Source organism: Haliotis cracherodii, unplaced genomic scaffold (genome assembly GCF_022045235.1).
Source record: "Haliotis cracherodii isolate W230 unplaced genomic scaffold, xgHalCrac1.p SCAF_16, whole genome shotgun sequence".
Lineage (NCBI taxonomy): Eukaryota > Metazoa > Mollusca > Gastropoda > Lepetellida > Haliotidae > Haliotis > Haliotis cracherodii.
In genome coordinates this window covers 19,860,316-19,881,034 of record NW_027266271.1, presented here as the reverse complement: position 1 = coordinate 19,881,034, position 20,719 = coordinate 19,860,316, and the positions used below count along the sequence as shown (strand labels likewise).

At 37.8% G+C, this 20,719-nt stretch overlaps 1 protein-coding gene across 1 annotated transcript in view; it reads left to right on the top strand.

Moving 5' to 3' along the window:
• The first annotated feature begins 2,018 nt into the window (after positions 1–2,018).
• LOC139463457 (homeotic protein ultrabithorax-like) overlaps positions 2,019–20,719 on the top strand; it is a 31,371-nt gene continuing 12,670 nt past the window's right edge. Inside the window, exon 1 of the mRNA XM_071244725.1 lies at positions 2,019–2,713. Within this exon, the coding sequence (XP_071100826.1) occupies positions 2,185–2,713 (529 nt within the window). The 5' untranslated portion in view covers positions 2,019–2,184. The remainder of the gene's footprint in view (positions 2,714–20,719) is intronic.

Below are 20,719 nucleotides of genomic sequence, written 5' to 3'. Positions count from 1 at the left end.
CAACAATTATCAATAGAGGTTTCATGCAAAAACGTTCCCCTAATTATATTTCAAAAATTATCTTTCAGCTTACTCAATTTGGAGAAATATGGATCACCGAAAAATGTACACAAAATAATTTCCGTTAAATAGATATAATCTGTTTCGCTAGGAACCAAATATTCAAAGATGGTGGTAATGATTTCTAACAAACATACACTACATTCAACATACTTGACACAGCAAGATGATGTATAACAAACTGTAACATCAATGGATGCATGGACACCTCACACATACCTTAAATTACCATCATTGTAAATTAATGTAGCTGATGACAGATACACATGACTCAAGCTTTTGGTGTTGTAAATTTCATATATAGTACCTCGATGCTTGTTACACGAGACGGAATGTTGCGGTGATACGGCAGTGTTGTAAATTTCATGTCAATAGCGAGAGCTATTATGTCAATATATCTGTCACTGTCCTCGCCTATTGCCGATCTTATTTACAACGCCAGTCGTACATTCTCCCCTGCCATCTGAGAATTACGACCTTTTCCTACTTTTCCTTGTTTACAGAATTGTCATCATAATTTCCCCAATTTCTGCTCGTATTTTCCTTGTTTATTTCTCCTCTTCCAACATTAATTTCCTGGATAATAATTGTTTTAACCACACAATAACATTCCCTATGCGACCCGTTGCAATGATATAGATTAATTATCAACTTGTTGGAAGAATGGAATTACTATAAAATGATGAAATATGATGGGATTACATAGGGTCTAACGCTCGCGAAATCCATATATCAAAACTTACACGTTAAGCCACTTACATGAAATTGTTGCAGAGTGAAATTTGAATAATTATGTAATGTACGAGGAAAGGGGGATTTCCCTTGCACTTACGAATTGCATAAAAGATGCCCGTTGCATTTCTACTCCATTTCGTTAACTGTTAAAAACAGCGAAATGTGCTAGCTTTGATTTATTCATTTTTTACTACTGTTAATACATTCGTAAAGGGTGTGCGGTAATTTGTAAACAAGTAGTGCTAATTTCAGCCATTCCTCTAGCAGTCCATATGTACGAGTGGTTTTGGTAAACACGGGTTTGACAGGAACCAGATCTACCACATATCTATTTCCTCTCAAATCCGCATTCGCTTCATTTAGCTAAAAACTTTTCAATATTTTCAGGAGGATTTATAAAAAATTGTCACAGTAGCGTATGATCGTTTGAGAAATGAAAAGGAAACTGACCGCGTTCGGTTTAAAATTAGCGTCTCCGGTAGAAGGTTGGAAAATCTGAAATCAACCTCACGTATTTCCATGGTAACGGAATTAATCAAGCGAATTATGTGACATAATTGTCTAGGAAGCTAACGCAGATTGAAAGCGAGTACCCACACGCGAGGTACTACGGGGTACCTGGGGCTGTACTGGCCCTGATTTTAATCAAGTTCCTTATACGCACAGATTTTATATTAAGTCTAAATACTACGAACTGAAGCCAATGAAATTCACAGTCTCTCACGTAAGCAAGTATGCTATTTGAAGAAAAGCATGCAAAAAATAGACAAATTAATATTCTCATTTTGTGGTGGGTTACAAACTGGTATCTAAACTGACTCAACCAAATTGTTTGTTTTTTCATACAAACATTCCTTCATATTCCCTTACAAGTTAAACAAGCCATGTGGTTTTGATAGGTCATGGATATCCGCAGTTTACCAGAGAGAGACAGCGCGGGAGGTTACACGCAAGGTTGTGTATAGTCAGTAACAAAACAACATCTCAACACGCTTCGCCGCTTCAAATATACGTTACTTGTGTTGTCTCTGGCCAACCATCGGTCAAACCGACCAAGCATTGGTCCAGTTCTGGAAACCCTTGTCCACGTTATGAACGATATGAGAACGATCTCTCCCCAAAGTCTTATTTCGGTTAGCCTAGCTGAGTGGAAGGTCGCCCGACTCGGCAGCTCGGCCGTAATGAATATAAGGCTGAATTGAGGGAGTGATTCGGCTACCAGCCGTCGCCAGTTGTAACGGCCGCGCTGATTGGCTGCAAGTCGACAGCGCGTATCACTCTTCATGCAAATGATTTATTTTAGCCGACAGTCACCGAGAAGTCCCACAAATCACACTATTCGGATAGGTCATGTAGTAGGAATTGTCTTTCTATCATATATCCACAAAAATGAATTCATACTTCACGTCACCGTTTCTCCCTCAATATTCTTCGGATAGCCACTACGTTCCAAACAGTTATGCGTCTAATGGCTATGGACTGTATTCATCAAGGTTGGGCGATCAGCTATCTTATCACTCCGGAGGATATGGGGGTACCGAACACGGATCCCTACACTACTATAACCAACAGAAGACGTCCAACATTCAGTACCCAAGTGCTGCGGAAAACGGGTACGAAAACAAGCAGACGACATATCACCACCACCAGGCTCACGTAGCAGACGACACGAATGTGCCCCGGAATTTTCCAGTTGGAGGCACGTATCCACAACCCCACCAGAACGTTGAATGGGGACACCATCAGAACGTATCCACCCCATCGCCGAACAGAAATCAGCAAGGGAGCCCCTACACTCCTCCTCTTGAAGGAAAACCCGTAACATCATGTTCCCTGTCCCCGAAAGATTCGGACTCCGAGCTCCAGGGAAAGAACTCGGAGGCGTCCGCTCCCTTCTACCCCTGGATGGGGATTGTAGGTAAGTGCTTCAAACCCTTAAACACTCCCTCTTCTCTTTCACTGTCTAGTTATGTCCTTCTGCTCGCAAAGCAAGATTGTTCCGATTTACGATAACGACGCATAAAATAGGACCGTACCTTTTTAATATTCCTCAGCGTGGTACTAAATTCATTTTACGAGACCATTCACCAGGCGAAGAAGCGTCTATACCAGAGACTCGCTTCGAACACTAAATCTTCTTCCTTCTGTAAAACATACGGACCTTAGTTGCATTATGAGCTGTAAAACAACACTAAATATTATAATTAAACGCTACATTATGACCATGCTTCGTAGGCAATAGAGCAGTAGCATTGTAAAACCATATCTTTTTTATTGGCAATGCTCTACATCGTGTGGTCGAAACCTTGAACCAATCCCAATAGCAATAAGAAACTTAATACTTTACAATAACTTGAATGAATTGCCGTGAATTTTATGTGTGTCTGTCTTTAATGCTCTTATTTTATGTCTTCTCCTAAACAAACCCTCTAACAGCTCTCAACTCAAACCTAGCTGCGGGGGATTTTGCCTATGTTTTTTTCAAGCTCTTATTCTGTTTCACTAAATATTCGAACATCTTGAACGATTTTCACAAATTTCCTTCAATTCCGTATAATCAAATGTAAGGTTTCGATCCAAATGAGCCACGAGTTACATGACCATAAACATTTAAAACTACTGCTGGTGAAAAACAATCCCTCTAAGTACATAGTGCCCTTGCTGGTTTAAACGGCGTGTCTTTTTTCAATGGATATACATGAATTCGAATATATTGTTTACACTTTCCATATCATGTAAAGTAGGGACATCGTACTGAATCGTATTTCAATTCATGTGTGACCACTGCTATTCGTTGTGTTTATAGGTATTGATTAACAATATATCTTAAACATTGGGAGAGAATCTACAAATAATGGCTTATTTCGAACAAATATATTCTTGATTATAACTAGCCAGAACTGTTTAAGTGTGTGTTGATAAGTAGCATATATCACACTATGTCAATAAACTTGAACAAATGGCATAATTTTATTTGTAATAAGATAATGATACCATCGAGCGTTTGTGTTTACATTGTTAAATATCAGCTGTATATCGCGAGACAGGAATATAATTGTTGTCAATTTCACGCTGGTGTATATCGCCATACTCATACACAAAGCCAACTCATGTATCAACAACCCAAACAATAAGCTATTTCACTATATAATAGTGTCATAAATCATATCAAATGTCATTTTCATAAATACCGTCAATAGCAAATATTGATACTGCTAGCCTATGTCCATCCAGGCATTGCGCCGTTGGGCAATATATCAACTTTATGACGGAACTAACAACAAATAATAAATTCATACCACGACTTTAACATTCTCATTAAATTTGATTTTAACACATGTGACGACCGTGTTTTAAATTAAAGTTAAAAATGTCTATCTATAATTAGACATGTCCTATATTAAACTATTTTCTTATATTCTGTGTACACGTAAATTCTAATGAATTGTTTTTTGGTGTATGTGAAAAGCAAATTTCGTTATCCATGTGATATGTTGATTTTACTCTGGAAATAATCGTTGATGAAAAACACATGGGGGATGGGGCAGGGGGGTCTGTTTGTTTCTGATTATTTTAAATAATTGTTTGCAGATGGACACAAATCTCGGAAATGTTATCTGGTTTACTTATCTAGGGTATGGCATTTATTGCCTACAGTGTCAGTAGCAATTTTAAAAATGTATATATAGTTAAATGGACGGGGTTACCATTAACCATGTGTCCAAATCCTGTGTTAATAAATATAAATAAATCTAAAAGGGTTAAATATTATATTTCATTTTTCTGTCAGTGTGAAGTAATGGAACCTTTTAAACACCACAGGGTGAGATTTAATAATTTCTTCACGCGGTCACAATTATGTTTACTAAGTTCATTTAATGCCATTTAATAAACATCATGGATTGTACATCCCAGCATCACCCAAAAAGACTTGATGATGAATCTGTTTGTATTACCGTTACTCACAAATGAACGGTTCTTCTCGTTTAGCTTTTTGAAGTGGCTACACTAAACAAGGTCGATATGGACACAGTTACTAGACTGGTTAATGTATCATTAATCAATAAGTCATAATATCTTTATTAATGTATAAATGTATTTGTAGGCTTGGACGAGAGGTTCTCATACACTGTAAATCAATAGGTGACAGACACACTGTCAGGACATCTATGGTGCAATTCCAAACAGATTCAGTTGTATGTTCACGCATGTTCTCCTAACCCAAACAGAGGTATTTAACTAAATGTAAATAATTTACTACACACCACATTACACATGGACACAGCTGTCTAAAGTTACAAAAGCACTATTCTTTCCTGAAAATGTGTTAATTTCCGGACTATTATGAAAACGGTTGGTAGTGTCGTGTAATAGTGTGAAATCTACACATGTAGATTTCAGTGCAAGTTATCCAGTGCGAGACCTTTTAACTGTTTGCTGTGAACTACATACCCTTTGGGATATCATGACACATGCAATAAACACACAATAAAGAAACAGGATATTTGACTGTGTTTCAGTTCGACAATAGCGGTGATACTGAAAAATCACATGCGAACTACACCGAAGAAGGGAACCAAACACACTCCCATGACCCCTTTCTCTAAAATTTTATTCCAACTTTTCAAACGATTTCAATTCCCTTTCTTCTCCTTTGTACCTGTTAAATGTCTTTATTAAATGAATATTATGAAAATTCTCATGCTTGAAATAACAGTCCAATATAGTTGAGAGATAATTCTTACTATTTGTACAGCAATGTTACATGTGGCATATCACATATGACATGCGTCAATAATTAGATTTGAAATAAATTCCACAGAAGTATGGATTCTGTTCCTGAAAAGAACACTTTATTACATATATGCAGAACATGCGTGTCTCTTGTTTCATTTGCATGTTATGATGTTCGATTGTAATATCCGCAAGGGTATTACATATTCGATCTCGATTTAATGTTACAATTATTTCATGTTGTAAATCCAATGTTAGTCATGCCGTTTTATGTAACGTACTCCCCACGACAGGCAATATTTATATCACGTGTCACACGTCCACCGATGGGTCTATTAGATCCCGGGACAGTCATCCACTGGTAGACAGTAATTGTTACAAATCAGGGCTATGTACAATAACTAAGTGTACAAACTGATCGCCTCCCTCGTTCGGACATTACATCAGACTGGTCACTATGTCCACCTAAATAACGCTCTTCACAAGAGATGACACATCAGGGGTCAGTTTGTCACATGGTCTCGAAAGGTGACCACACCTGACCAGTCCCTGTCTGGATCTTAAGACCACCACCTGTAATAAATTAACCGGATTTAAACCCACCGTTGAAACTCGTGACATTAATTTCAGCCCTTATCGGTCGATTGAATTCGTTTCGTGTCTGGGGCCTTGTTGTTATTGCAGACAACCCCAGCCGATCTAACAGAAGCTTGCTTCAGCTATTGTGCGTGATGTACAAGCTAACTTGTGTCAAATATCTGCCGAATGGATTAATTTTAATAGCCGTTACTGTTTCAGGTCGGGCAGGCGACAAATGTTATATATAATTCATCAAAGGGGATGTACACACAATCAGGGGTCACACACATGCAAAGGGAAGCAGAATAAATCTCAACAGATGTGGATTTCATGCAATATATCACACATGCTTGGATCATGTACATCTTTTGAAACTTACATCTCTTACAGACGTATTACAAATGTAAGGAAACGTGCACCAAAATATAGGAATATTGAACTCGGACTGAATAAAGTACACAATATTATGTTGAAATACACATCACAATGAAATATACATGGGAAATTAAACCGATTTTAGATATGCATTTACATGATATATAGATGTGCATTACGTTGTCTATTTCATTAACTGAAACTCGTTTAAAATGATTCAAAACACATAACACCAATATATTTCAAAAGGATAGTTACAAAAGAACCATTCGTTTACCTTGAGACTGAAATACACGTCTCCTGTAGTCACAAATGCATAAAACATGCATTACTATCTCTGATCGATTTCAGAAATAGATTAGAAGCTAGATAAGCATAACATTGTCCATTTCATTGAATCATTTGTTATCACGATTCTTCTGTGACAAGTGCAAATAATTGTTCGATAACAACCTGGCTTTTCAACATCCATGAGTAAATCTACATACTATGTCGAGCTGGATACAGTGAGAACTAAGGTGAAAAAACACTCATTATTTATCGTCTTAACAGTGCAGTTGTAAGTTTCACTTTATGTCCTTCATCAATAATGCACTGTATAGATCCCTGTTACTGATTCCCCACGAAGGAGATATTGAGCTTCTCCATCGCTGCTGTTTCAGGAAAATGAGACGAGAAAAAAATAGAACGATGAAGTGAGATCAAAAGTGATTGTGTTACCATTTAACTCAAGTCTGATTTACGGTATGATATTTCCGTGCAAATTCAAACAGGTAAGATTCAGTGTAGATATCTATAAGGCATGACATGAGCGTTAAAACTATAGGTGAATATCAGTTGGTATTTGACAAGGAAATCCACATTTGAGAATATTGTATACTTTACTGTAAATGTCGACACTGCATTGAGATCTGATACGATTTGGTTTTGATCAATATGATCACTCCAAATATTGATATAATTAAAATTATTGACAATAATATCACACTTCATATAAGACCTAATATAATCTCTTATCCTTTTTCACAAGTTTACAAATCATAGATCTAGTGAATGAATCAAATCGTAACTTAAAAACAATTTCAGACGTCTTCTTTATGTATATGCGAAACATTGTGTGGATCTAAGCACACTGTTGACTTCGTCATAACCTTATGGTAAATGCGATGTTTTTTTAAATAGTTTCAAACGAAAACACGAAGCCTAAAACGTGAGTAAAAATGGTATCTCAGATATAATAGAATGTGATCTGAGATAATAGCAGGATGTCTGAGATATAATAGAAGGATTTGGTGTCTCATGTTATCAAAACATCACTGACAACGTGACCTGAAAATGTCTTCGTTTGTTGCTAAGAATATCCTTCCTTGATACACACCGTTTCTTGTGATATGCTGTTAACAGGGGTTGTGCTATTGTAGACATTGATTTGGCAGCGTGTGCATGTACACTGATGCCGACTAGCCATGTTAACAGGAAATTATAGGATCTACTTTGACCATAAGACGAAATTAGTGGACCACCATAGCGAATATTGATTTTCGGTGATCATAGAAGAATGCGTTGTGCCGCCACCAACGAACTGAGGAATATAGACCGAGTTATTAGACTGTAGACGCGGGTATCTATGAATACAATCATGTTGATAGCTGTTGTAGTATAAACATTATAGTATATTTCATTATATATGAAATAGCATATGTAGTTGATGATGACCTTTCTTAAAGCATTGACTCCACCTTGACTTGCTGCTATTATTCAGATAAGGGTGTATTATTTCAAAGATATCAACAGGTTAGTTTAATAATGTATCGCTTAACTTTAATCTATAATTAGAGTAAGACTTGTACGCTGTTATTATCATGGATGAACACACTGCTATAGAAACTCGTCTTGATATAGGAAGTTCCATTGCTCTTTTGTTATGAAATCTAGTACCAAAGAAGGGAGGTAACTGTCATTTATTAAGGGTAGAGAGCAATCAGATCAACTCTAACCCGGACACACAGCTCCCAATCCTAACATAAATCAATTACAAAATTGGATTAAAAATGTATTCAAACGAATATGAAATTCGAAGGCATTTCAATTTAAACTACTGAAACTATGTTATTTGCATATAAAGATAAAAAGCATAAATAAAACATGAATCTGTTATTGATTCAGTGCAACGTATGTTTGTTCACGTCATATGACAACAGCAAAACGTGCTATTCTTTTAGAATGGCCAGTGGTTCTGAAGACCAACCGCAGTTGTGTCCACGTATATTGGCCTTACATTGACATTCAAACAACATATCACGTGCCTTGCGTGTCACTCGTGAACTGCGCTTGAACATATTTTTTAATCAGGAAGTTAGCTTGAAGAGAGAAAAGATGAAGTTATCTTGCTGTTGTGTTTGAGATGAGGTGACACAGTTACACGTCCTCACTTATTAAACTGAAAACACGGTACAGAACAAAAAATGCAATTTTAATATGAAAGTTTTTATGAAATATTTTTGTCCTTAACTGCGTTTCAAATTCAATGACATGTTATCAATATTCGTTAGAAAGTTGAAGCAAACTCAATACTCAAACGAACGATACCTGTAATTGAAATATGAGGATCTAAAAAACTCGCTTACGGCATTTTGGAATTGCAATCTTACGTTTCTGATAACAACTGTCAACACAAAAATAAAGTAAAAGGTTGAAATACGAGGACGTGAACTAATTTAGTACACGGCACATCCTTTCGGGATCTAAATTATACATCTTGACATTGGCAGAGGAACAAGGGTTCCGGAAGAAGAACAATATTTTAATGGTTTATGAATTTGTCCAGTGTTAATCTTCTGATATGTTCTCCTTTGTTCACCCAAAAGGTAAGACAGCATCTCACAGCCTCGTAACGTTTATATGGTGACTAACTTCATATTCACATTTTTAGTGGACAGGATAATAATACTCGAGTGAGATGACATTCTGTGACATAAAATAATGTGGTTCCGTTTGTATATTCTGGAGAATGTACATTAAATTCTTATAACTATGACATTAAACATGTACCGTATGAAATATGTTCTGACATAGTATCAATGCAAGACTATATCTGTCTGACATATACACGTATCTGTTTAAACACAGCGATGTGTATGGGAAGCAGCAAAGAGTGGACTGACATAATATCCTTGAATTAAAGGTATGTTGGAGGTTAAATATACATTTAAATCAAACCCTGGTGTATTAAGCAACCGTCGGATCTCCTAATTTTGAAGCTGAAAGGAATTAAGAATAAAGATGACGATGAGGGCTGTTTAGTAAAAGAAATATGCTTTATGGTCTGTAAGATTTAACAGTACTATGTCAATATACTGATATTCAATGGCGATTATGCTATAAATCACCCGACTCGATGTACAATATATATATATGTGTGTGTGTGTGTGTGTGTGTGTGTGTGTGTGTGTGTTTGTGTGTGTGTGTGTGTGTGTGTGTGTGTGTGTGTGTGTGTGTGTGTGTGTGTGTGTGTGTGTGTGTGTGTGTGTGTGTGTGTGTGCTTCTTTGGTATATGAGATAGGTATTTTGTGTGTCAGTATGCAACCTGCCGTTATATGTACATACTAGACTCAACTCTGATGTATGTTTTATTGATCGGATCATTATTTATGTATGATCTGTATCAATAATCGCAGATTGCATCGGAATGTACACATTATTGTGTATAAATGTGGCATCGATACGAGCACAATATATCATGCAGAATAAGCCATAACCATATTTAATAGGCGTACTTATCTTTGTTTGGAAATTAACCAGCAATCCGATCACATTATACCTTGATAATAATGATCGTATTTCTATACAGGGATAATGATTTTGATGAATGAATATAACTGAACAACAAATGGGCGTTATAGTAGCATTGATCTCCGATGCAACAACGCTACTTGATCATGGCATTCTCGAGTAGTGATGACAGCCGTGTTATATTGTGACGAATCTCGAGTAGTGATGACGGTCGTGTTATATTGTGACGAATCTCGAGTAGGGATGACAGCCGTGTTATAATGTGACGAACCTGGAGAGGTAGTGACAGTCGTGTTATATAGTGACGAATCTGGAGAAGTAGTGACAGTCGTGTTATATTATGACGAATCTGGAGAAGTAGTAGTCATAGTCGTGTCATATAGTGTCGAATGTATAGTAGTAGACTGTTGTGTTATATAGTGACGAATCTGAATCTTGTAACGACAATCCTATTTATAGTGACTGTTTGAGTGATAGTTGAGTAGTACTGATTGTTGCGTGATATAGTGACAAATGTCGAGTAATAGTGACGTATTACGCATTAAAGTAACACTTTTGTAACACTTTTGTGACGAGCTACGAGTAGTGATGAGAGTCGTGTTATCTACGATTCTCCAGTAGAAGTGAGACTTGTTATAAAGTGATGAATCTCGGGTTTCAATGCCAGTCGTGCTATTTTGCAATGCCTCTCAAGTGGTAGTGATACTCGTGCTGTTTAGTGACGAAAGTATAGTGGCGGTTAATACGTTCCTCGTCACTTAATTAGTCGACCCGTGTTCGATTCCAACCTAGTTCGTAATGAAATCATTCTTGATGTCCACAGCAATTACAGCTTACTCAAATGACGTGAAGCGTCATAACGTAGCGTCACAGGAACGTAAATAAAAGCGACAAAACACATTTTAGTAATCATAAGATATATCTACTATTGTACCATGCTACATATATGACTATATCATAATCATGTTTACAAATCACTACAAATAGTGATGATAGCAGGTGTTCGCGAAAAGGTGAGTGTATCCTGACCAGCCGAGGCCATTCCTAACAAACACATGCAAAGGCAAATCAATTGTTCACCCGAGGGAACAATTGGAACAAGACCAAACTGGTAATTGCACAGATCATCATTTCCGTCACTGATGCGTCAAGTTTGGAATTGTCCTCCACATGTATACTATAAAATATAGTGAAATCTTTATGAATTTTTGAATGTTGTAACCCTGTTTTAACAACTTTTTGAGCAAGAGTCGAAGAAAGAGCATGCTCAAGTGTACCTCAAAGTCTGTGAAATGTAGACACCAAAGGTTGGAGCCGATGGAATATCGCTCAACATAAAGGAAAGCTGGGCTATTGGAAAGTTCGAGTCATCCTCTCACAGAGTGGAGAGGTTTCTGTCACTCTGACTTTTTACGAATACATCTAAACACGAAAAAGATGAGGTAGTTTCATGGCTCTTTTTATTTCTAGATCAGGTGGGTAAAGCAGTGGAAGACTATTTGGCTTTTTGACCATTATTGAACAATATCAGATCACCGACATACCTGAAACCTCCAAGTCGTTCTCATTACGTCGTGCCAATCATGTGCCAGAAGTATGGATATAAACAATTGTATTAATCTGTCCATCGCACAAAGAGTGACATACCGGTGAACGGATTTCACTATATCGAGAAAAGCTGCAATAGCCATGACGTGGATGTTGTACGCGAACAATATGTTTTCACATTAAAATAATGTGCATATTTATAGTGCGCCAAATCCATGCCTAAAGCTACATGTCAATGACTTTATATCTTTCCTTGCTGCATATAAATGACGGCGGGTGTCTAAAGATTGCTGCATATATTCTGGAATAAACAAAAAAATAATTTAAAAAAATCGTTTTCGGGAATATACCGAAAAAATCATATTTGGGCATGATGTATATATAGAACGTATGTGGTATCTTTATCGCGTAACAAACAAACAGTCCAAACTATGTGTCAGTAGCACTATGAAAAATCCCATTTTGAGACAATGGCAGTTGTCGTGTGGCGTCTCTTCTTTTGACTTGCTGTAGACTCAACCTCTACTTTGCATACTGCAATACCACATACTCACAGTTACAGAAGAACTCGACAGATGGCCTGTACATGGATTGTACTTAATTATAACATTGTCAATTGCAAAATGTTAAACATCTCCAACACATTATCGCAGATCACACTCAGGAACCTAGCAAACCTTTAGGTTAGCAGAAGTACATCCCAATCTTTTGATCTTGAAATTAGTTTTGCAAATTCTGTCTTTTTTGTGATGTTTTCAGTTGTCAGATGTATTTGTTCTTCTTTGATGTTTCTGATCTTCCTGACAGCAACAGTTTCCCATCATAATGAATGAAAAACTATGAAACCTTGCTATTAGTTTTTGAGAAAAACATCTCTATTTTGGCAAGAGGCTATACACATTCCATATTCACGTAGTATTTGTTTGTTTTTAGTGCATGGTTAAACTAACAAAAAAAACCAGTATGTATAAAATGTGACATTTAATTGAACGATTTGTGTCATGTTACATAAAATCAATAAATTGTAATTACATATTTTGTTAAGCGGTTCTGAAATAAATAATCTTTTCTCGTATGCAATTCAAATTCACCTTTCAATGCAAACATCAATGAATTGGTACAATAGCTATGACAGATAAGTGACAACTTTGACAAGTCGCTGACAGGTATTGAAAGTAAAACAAAGTCGGTTTCAAAGAATTTCAATTTTTGTGTGACATGTGTTGACGACAAACATTAATATGTGAAACCTGATCAATGTTTAATCAAAAACATGGACTGGCATAGTTGGCATGGTATATGATAAATGTAAGACCTTTGTTCTATCTGTTGAAAATGGATACACACATGCATTGTTCAGATATAGTCTATATATGTATATTATATCAGTTTCACATGTATTTTATTCTATTCCATTTCAGAAATATGTTCATAATATCGTTCAGGTAATATAATGTAGTTTACATCATTGCCCTGCCGTGGCTCCGGAATAATCTCCAGGCTACTACAAAGGCTAGAACGATAACAGTGGTAATTGGTTTCACATAATCCTGACTTCACAAGATGCAAATAAAAATATTTCCAATTTCCTACAAAATAATTTGCCACACAAAACTCATAATGCTTCCATTGTCAGTCCCACTAACATGACAGGTAAATTCAATTTCTTGATGAAATCTTTTGAACTTGGCTTTTAATGAATTTCGTATATCCGCCACCGACATGAAACATTCGAGGAGTTTTTTCAACCAGGAAATATGATAGCTAAGATGTAGAAATCGTCAGGCCAGCTAATCCTACTTTCAATCCTTTATATTTGCAAAGCTGATGAAACTTCTTCACAACTTCATCAAGGAGAGCTTCATTCCTAGGATACAGTGATTTATAGAGTTAGGGAGAGTTGCGTAAAATCGCTCTCTCAGCCAAAGGATAATAAGACATAGGGCTAGTCGCAGGGATCAGAAACACCGACGCATCATCGGCGCTTTTGTTAATTTTGATAAAACGATCACAACCCAGAAGACGAGGGGTCAGATGAATGTCTCTTGTCACGCCTGGTAGCCAAGCCCACATGTGCAGCTAAACTCGCCGCTCATAATTTCAAATTGCGTCAGGCACCAGAATGGCTGGAGTGATTCGCATTATGACCCCTCAGTCCATGGGGAGACATTAGCATTAATGAAAAGAACGTAGACGGACGATTCTGATGTAGCAAATTACCTTATGGAAGTCTTGGCGATCAGGATATCAAATTAGTTCTGTGCAACTATTTCCGTGCGATTAACATTGACGAAAATTTTAATCTTGTCAAACCGCATGAAGCGAGAGTGTAATATGATCATTTTTTTGTTTTGGTGATGTAACCATCAATGCTTTACACTAATTTGTGATTTTGATAAATAGAATGGCATCCCGTGTTGGTTTCACTTTCTCTTCGTTTTCATTAGATACCAATATCATATGACATAACCTTAACACAACAAAATTAGAAATCACACAAGGTCAGTTCATGTTTTCAGTGATGCAACATCATCTTAATGAATTTTATATTTGGATTAAGAAAAACAAAAAAACTTTCAGAGACAATATTTGATCCTAATTAAATCCACGCTCCGCCATATGATGAATTTGGATTACAAGGATATTATTTCAGTGGTTTATATGGAAAAAAATCCAGCATACATTAGCAGCAGCTGCAATGTCCTTGTTCCATAAACAGGGATTACACTGACAATAAAGATTACACATCGCATGTTTATATCACATGGTATGTATACATTACTCCTGCTGCTAGGAGAAGGGCAGAGGCCTAAGATTTCACCCAAGCTCCTTAAATTAACTGTACGTCATATGTACCTCAACTAGCCGATATTTTTCAATATTAAATAGGCAAGCCTGTGACATATACGCATAAAGGTGGATTAAATTTGACAGTGAGAAAAGTGCGAGATTCTAACACGTGTCAACTTCCTCCGGTGCGCAATGTTTCACGGGCACTTAGGTGTGAAAGGTCAGCTACATCGTCGACCTTGACTTACTTGTCCTGGACAGTGGCCACTTTATAATGAAACATTGCCCCTTCCATCGCTCACGGTAATGTGTTTGTGCTTGTGTCGTTATATTCCTTAATGTTTAGTTAGGTGTGTTTGCTGGACTTCAAATTAAAGGGGGTAGGGAGTGTTATCATTGGCGTGTTTACTTGGCGTCTGGTTCTCGATGTATAACAGAGGAAGGGTGTGCGAAGAATATTTGTTGTTTTTGTGTTAAAGTCGGGGATCGTCGCCTGTCTGTTGCCTGGTTCTTTTGTGTTGTCTGTGTGTGTGTCTGACGGTCGTCTGTGTGTGTCTGTTTACACCCGAAGGACGGTAATGTGTGTCTGACAGCCGTCTGTGTGTGTCTGTTTACACCTGAAGGACGGTAATGTGTGTCTGACAGTGGTCTGTGTGTGTCTGTTTACATCTGAAGGACGGCAATGTGTGTCTGACAGTCGTCTGCGTGTGTCTTTTTACACCTGAAGGACGACAATGTGTGTCTGACAGTCGGCTGTGTGTGTCTGTTTACACCTGAAGGACGGTAATGTGTGTGTGTGTGACAACTGTCTGTGTATGTCTGTTTACACCCGAAGGACGGTAATGTGTGTCTGACAGTGGTCTGTGTGTGTCTGTTTACACCCGAAGGATGGTAATGTGTGTCAGACAGTGGTCTGTGTGTGTCTGTTTACACTCGAAGGACGGTAATGTGTGTCTGACAGCTGTCTGTGTGTGTCTGTTTACACCTGAAGGACGGTAATGTGTGTCTGACAGTGGTCTGTGTGTGTCCGTTTACACCTGAAGGACGTTTATGTGTGTCTGACATTCCCTCTGTGTGTGTCTGTTTAAACCTGAAGGGCATTAATGTCTGTGTTTGACAGACTGTGTGTTTTTGTTTACACCTGAAGGCCGTTAATATGTGTGTCTGACAGTCTTCTGTGTGGTTTCTGTTTACACCTGAATGGCATTATGTGTGTGTTTGACATGCTGTGTGTGTCTATTTACACCTGAAGGACGTTAATATATGTGTGGCTGACAGTCGTCTCTGTGGTGTCTGCCCAGACATGCAGGGCTCTCCTACATGTGTCTGGCTCTATGAGGTGTTTACTCGTTTACGTACGTATTTACGTACTCGTTCACACACTTGTTCACATCGTTATTGAAACTTAGTCTAAAATATTGTTGTATATTATCATATTCTACAATTGAACACAAATAAGAGAATGCGAACATTAAACGATCTACGGTCAATCACAGTCACAGAGTATTCGCATATACCTGTCTTCGTAACAGACTTTAATTTACAATATCTACTGGTAGTGACAAAAAATGATATTTTTTATGTATATTCTTTTCATATTCATTTACCCAGTTTAGTTTCGTGATATGTCCAAAAATCGATAACTCAGAAATATAAATTTACGGTCGATCTAGCATTTGTAAGGAGAGACCAGGACGACACTCTCACAACGGTGACCCTTGATAAATGCTAGACATTTAGACACGCAACTGTTGTTTATTTGCCATAAATGTCATTTAGATATTGAGACCCCAGAGCTGGTATCGTTATACATGTGATGAAAAATGATACGCAATATGATGCGGAAAATTTCAGAACTAATTTCGGAACGTCTAAATAATAAATTTCATTTTTATAGTTGTGTCCGATTCGGCAGTTGCTCTTCTTCCAACATCCCATTTCATCTATTAACGCATATGCTCAGTCTACACAAGTATGCCTATCATGCTATATTGGTAATTCAAGATAAAAAAGTCAATACGTCAGGGTTCTTATATAACGAGCACGTTCAGGCTGAGCTTGGCAGATCTATTTCAATTTGCATCACCACAAGAGACGTAAAAGGGTATCCGTTTTCTATAGCATTTGACGGAAAAACATCCCCTTTGATATTTGTCGTGCCTCAGATTCAGTATAATATTCGGTTTCTTGCAGTATGAATATAAAATTTGAGGCGTGCGTGATAGAAAAACGTCCATTGTGTTTTAGCAGCATTCGTATGCACGAACGACTAACGATTGTTCATCTAGTCTACGACACACCATTGTGCTCAGGTTGTGGTACTGAATTATGAATCAAAACGCTGCGGTGTTTATTAATTTCTCTTGCGATATAACCAGTATAATGTTTCCTAAATACGCCGATCACGAAATGTGCATCGGTGTTGAATATTCACGTGAATTTTGTATTAACTGTTAACTCTTAAACGAGAGCTTGTTTTAAGCTCTCCACGCAATGCCTTTGCTGCACTGAGAAATCATTCACGCAGTCTTAATGCGCAAACGCAACTCCTATTCGCAACCATGAACGCCCCTTGTAAGTACTGAAATTCGTAAAACGCGTTGATTTTTGATAGAGTGAGTGAGTGAGTTCGGTTTTACGCCGCTTTTAACAGTATTCCAGTTATATCACGGCGTGTCAGCTTAATGTTGGAGGAAAGCCCGAAATGATGCAGGTCTCAGACGTTTACCTCTTCGGTGAAACCCACGAGCACGGATATGGTGCTGACAAACCTAGAAACATAATCGGGGCGAACCGGGATTCGAACCCACAATCATAGGTTTCTGGCTTGCCCAAGGGACGCAACTCTGCACAGCGATTCGCGGTGCCTTAGACGACTGGGCCCCCGATTTTTGATAGAAAGGCAAACAAAAGCGACAAGAGGTGATTGCTTTTACTGTTAATATTCCATTTCGTAGTTTTGGAGTTATCTCCCTTATTTTCAATGGCCGCGTTTCATCTTCATCATCAGTTCCCATGGGCACAGGATGGAGCGTGGCTTCATTTTTTATCAGCTGTCGTTGATTTGTATTATTTTACACGAAAATAGCCATTAATCTGTCATTTCTGTTAAAGCACACTTGCTTGTGTAATCCCGATACAGTCGGCATTTCGTTTCCCTTTGATGATTCCGTTCACACATGTGCAGTGTTAGACATGGTAGGGACATTTGAGTGATTTGTCTACTGGAGAAGATGATGGTTGTCTTGTGAAAGATATTTCTTCAGTTTTTTCCTAATATTTTTTTTCCCTTTCGTTGGTGGATCGCTTATCACATAGAGCGTATTTGTTATTTTAGAGTTTGTTTCATTGATAGCAGTGAAACTGAGTAAGATGTATCTTGGTTTGACGGTAAGAAGGATCTTCATTCTTCTGCAACTACTACAACAACATCCATCCTCTACTACTACTGCTGCTGCTGCTGAAGTCCCCTTCAACTACTTTTGCTGTTGTTTCTGTTGTTAGTATTGATTATTCCACTAATACTGCTAATACTGTCACTACTGATGCCACTGCTACTGCTGCTGCTTCTGTTTCTAGCTCCAGCGCTGTCATTCCTATGTATTTCTGCCGTCAGTGATGCTTATATCGCCCGGCTGTTGCTGTTGCTACTGCTGCTGCTGTTATATCTGTTTCATCACCATGTTACTTCTATTCGCGTTGGTGATGCTGTTACTGTTACTACTATATGAATATGTGTTATTCCTTCGAAACATTTGTCATTATCCTTGCTAGTTCAATGTGCAAGATCTTCCTCTGCTCCTGATGAGAGTAAATATATCAACGAATACTCCACCAACATCGACTAAAAGACCCGTCTCATCACTAATTACCTTACTGAAGCCCAACAATGAGGAAACCGTTTACTACCCCCATCAACATCATCATCATCATCATTGCGTTCATTTCCAACGTCCCCGTCAACATCAATGCAACAACCATCACCGCAAACGCCGTTCAAACTAACATCATCTCCAATACTACTACAGCCACCACCACATACTAGATTCCATGACTAGCATGTGTATGTTGGCATGGCAAATAATTTATTTACGGCGTTATCATACAATAAAAGAGGTATTACATTACATTAGAAATATTTGACTTTGCTTCGAAAGAAAATCACCACAATGTAGATTTTAAAATATTAACTCATAAATTTAAAAAAGTGAAATCACCAATATCAATCATTGTTTCAAACCCTTCAAGCATTTTAGGAATTTGTCATGATTGAGTTGGAGTCATGTTTTAGTTGCTCGACCATGCTCTAAATCGATTTTGCAATAAATCAGTTTTTAAATTTTGTTGAATAATTCATGATGTATTGTTATGGCTTATTTGTAATATCATAGGCCACAGCGAACACCATTTATCATATTTAGAATACTGTCTTAAAAGAATGATTAATAATTCTTAAATACAATCAGCATTGAATGATCCGGATTTGCAAAATGTTTCACTGAAAGTCCTTTACTCTAATTAGGGTGGAATAGTATGAATTATTTTTCTATCAATCTTCAAAACAAGTACATGGTTGGGGATATGCTTTGTGAAGCAATGGTTGGTTAGATGGGACCTGGCCTTATTGATCTATTTAAAGTGATCGAGCATGGTTATATGCCGTTTGTGGCAGTAACCCATTCAATTCACAAAAAGAGACACCAGGAATTAGCTCACACTTGTACAGAGTCGAACCCGGGACTTCAGCCTGACGAGCGGCGACTTAAATACTAGGCTGCCTCATCGCCATGATCGAGCACAGATATCCAGTTACCATACAAGAGAATATCTTTTGTGATGTAAAAATACTTGTATTCCTGTAATATATGAGAAATACTGCTCGCTGACAAAACACATGGCTTCGTTGTGAGAAGCACTCCACTGCGTTAGCCATATTAACCGTCTCTAATCCGAACCTGCTTGATTTCAATAACTGTATGCCTTGTTTGTTTGTTGTTTAACGCCGCACCCAGCAGTATTCCAGCTGCATGACAGCGGTCTGTAAATAATCGAGTCTGGACCAGTGATTAACATCATGAGCATATTTCTACGCAACATGGGATACTATGACATGCATCAACCAAGTCGGCTGAAGTCACTGCATCTGACCACTCGATCCTGCTTGTGACAAGTATTGGTTGCTGAAGATCAGTTCTTATCCGGATGATCACGGGTCCCGGGTATGCATAACTAAATTACGATATACGTACGTCTACTTCTAACTAATGGTGTCAATTAAAGAATCTGTTCATTACTTTTATCATCATTCCAAAACCAGAAATTGCTACGATATTATGAAATTAATAATTGATCCGTAACCACATCGGTAATATTACCCATCAAATTCTATTACAACTGATAAGTGCACTCGTAGAACGATCAAGTTGTAAGTATCACCGATTAACACAAATTCTTTGAGTATAATTGAATTTATCGCTTACATAAATGGTAAAGATTACCAAATGTCAGTCCATAATAACGTCTTAAATGTGCTCTGATATCATTCATGTAGTGTGTCATGCATATTGCAGGATCCGAAGCAAATATAGCAACGAGAAACCGTGATGAGATTGTGGGTGAAGCAAGGCTGTCTTCTCCGTCATATCCTATTCTTGTTGAATCGTTTCGGGGGGAGCTATAGTCAAGGAATGTTTATGACCCACTCACTCGCCCCTTGCGGAGCACAGAGTAAAGCAAACAATGACAGTTCCATACATTAGGACTGTGAAGTTTTACAGTATTGATGTTGGAGGCTTCTGATCTTGTACAATATGAAACAATCATTATCGACACTTCAGAGGCGTTTGAGGCCTCTAATATAATAAAACAATGACTTTCAGCATTTAGAGAAAGCCGACATTCAAAGCCTGACATTTCGCTCTCACTTTGATCTGTGCTGTGTGCACGGTATGTCTGTGAATATATACACCGCTGATCAAAGACTTCATGCAAACCGTTGCGAAACTCAGGTCGACCACGGAATTGAAGTCTCCCCTTTCGTGATTTGCCTCAGTGTTCTGGAGGCACGCAACGGCTTGCGTTTTACAATGCGATTGCAATCTTTCTC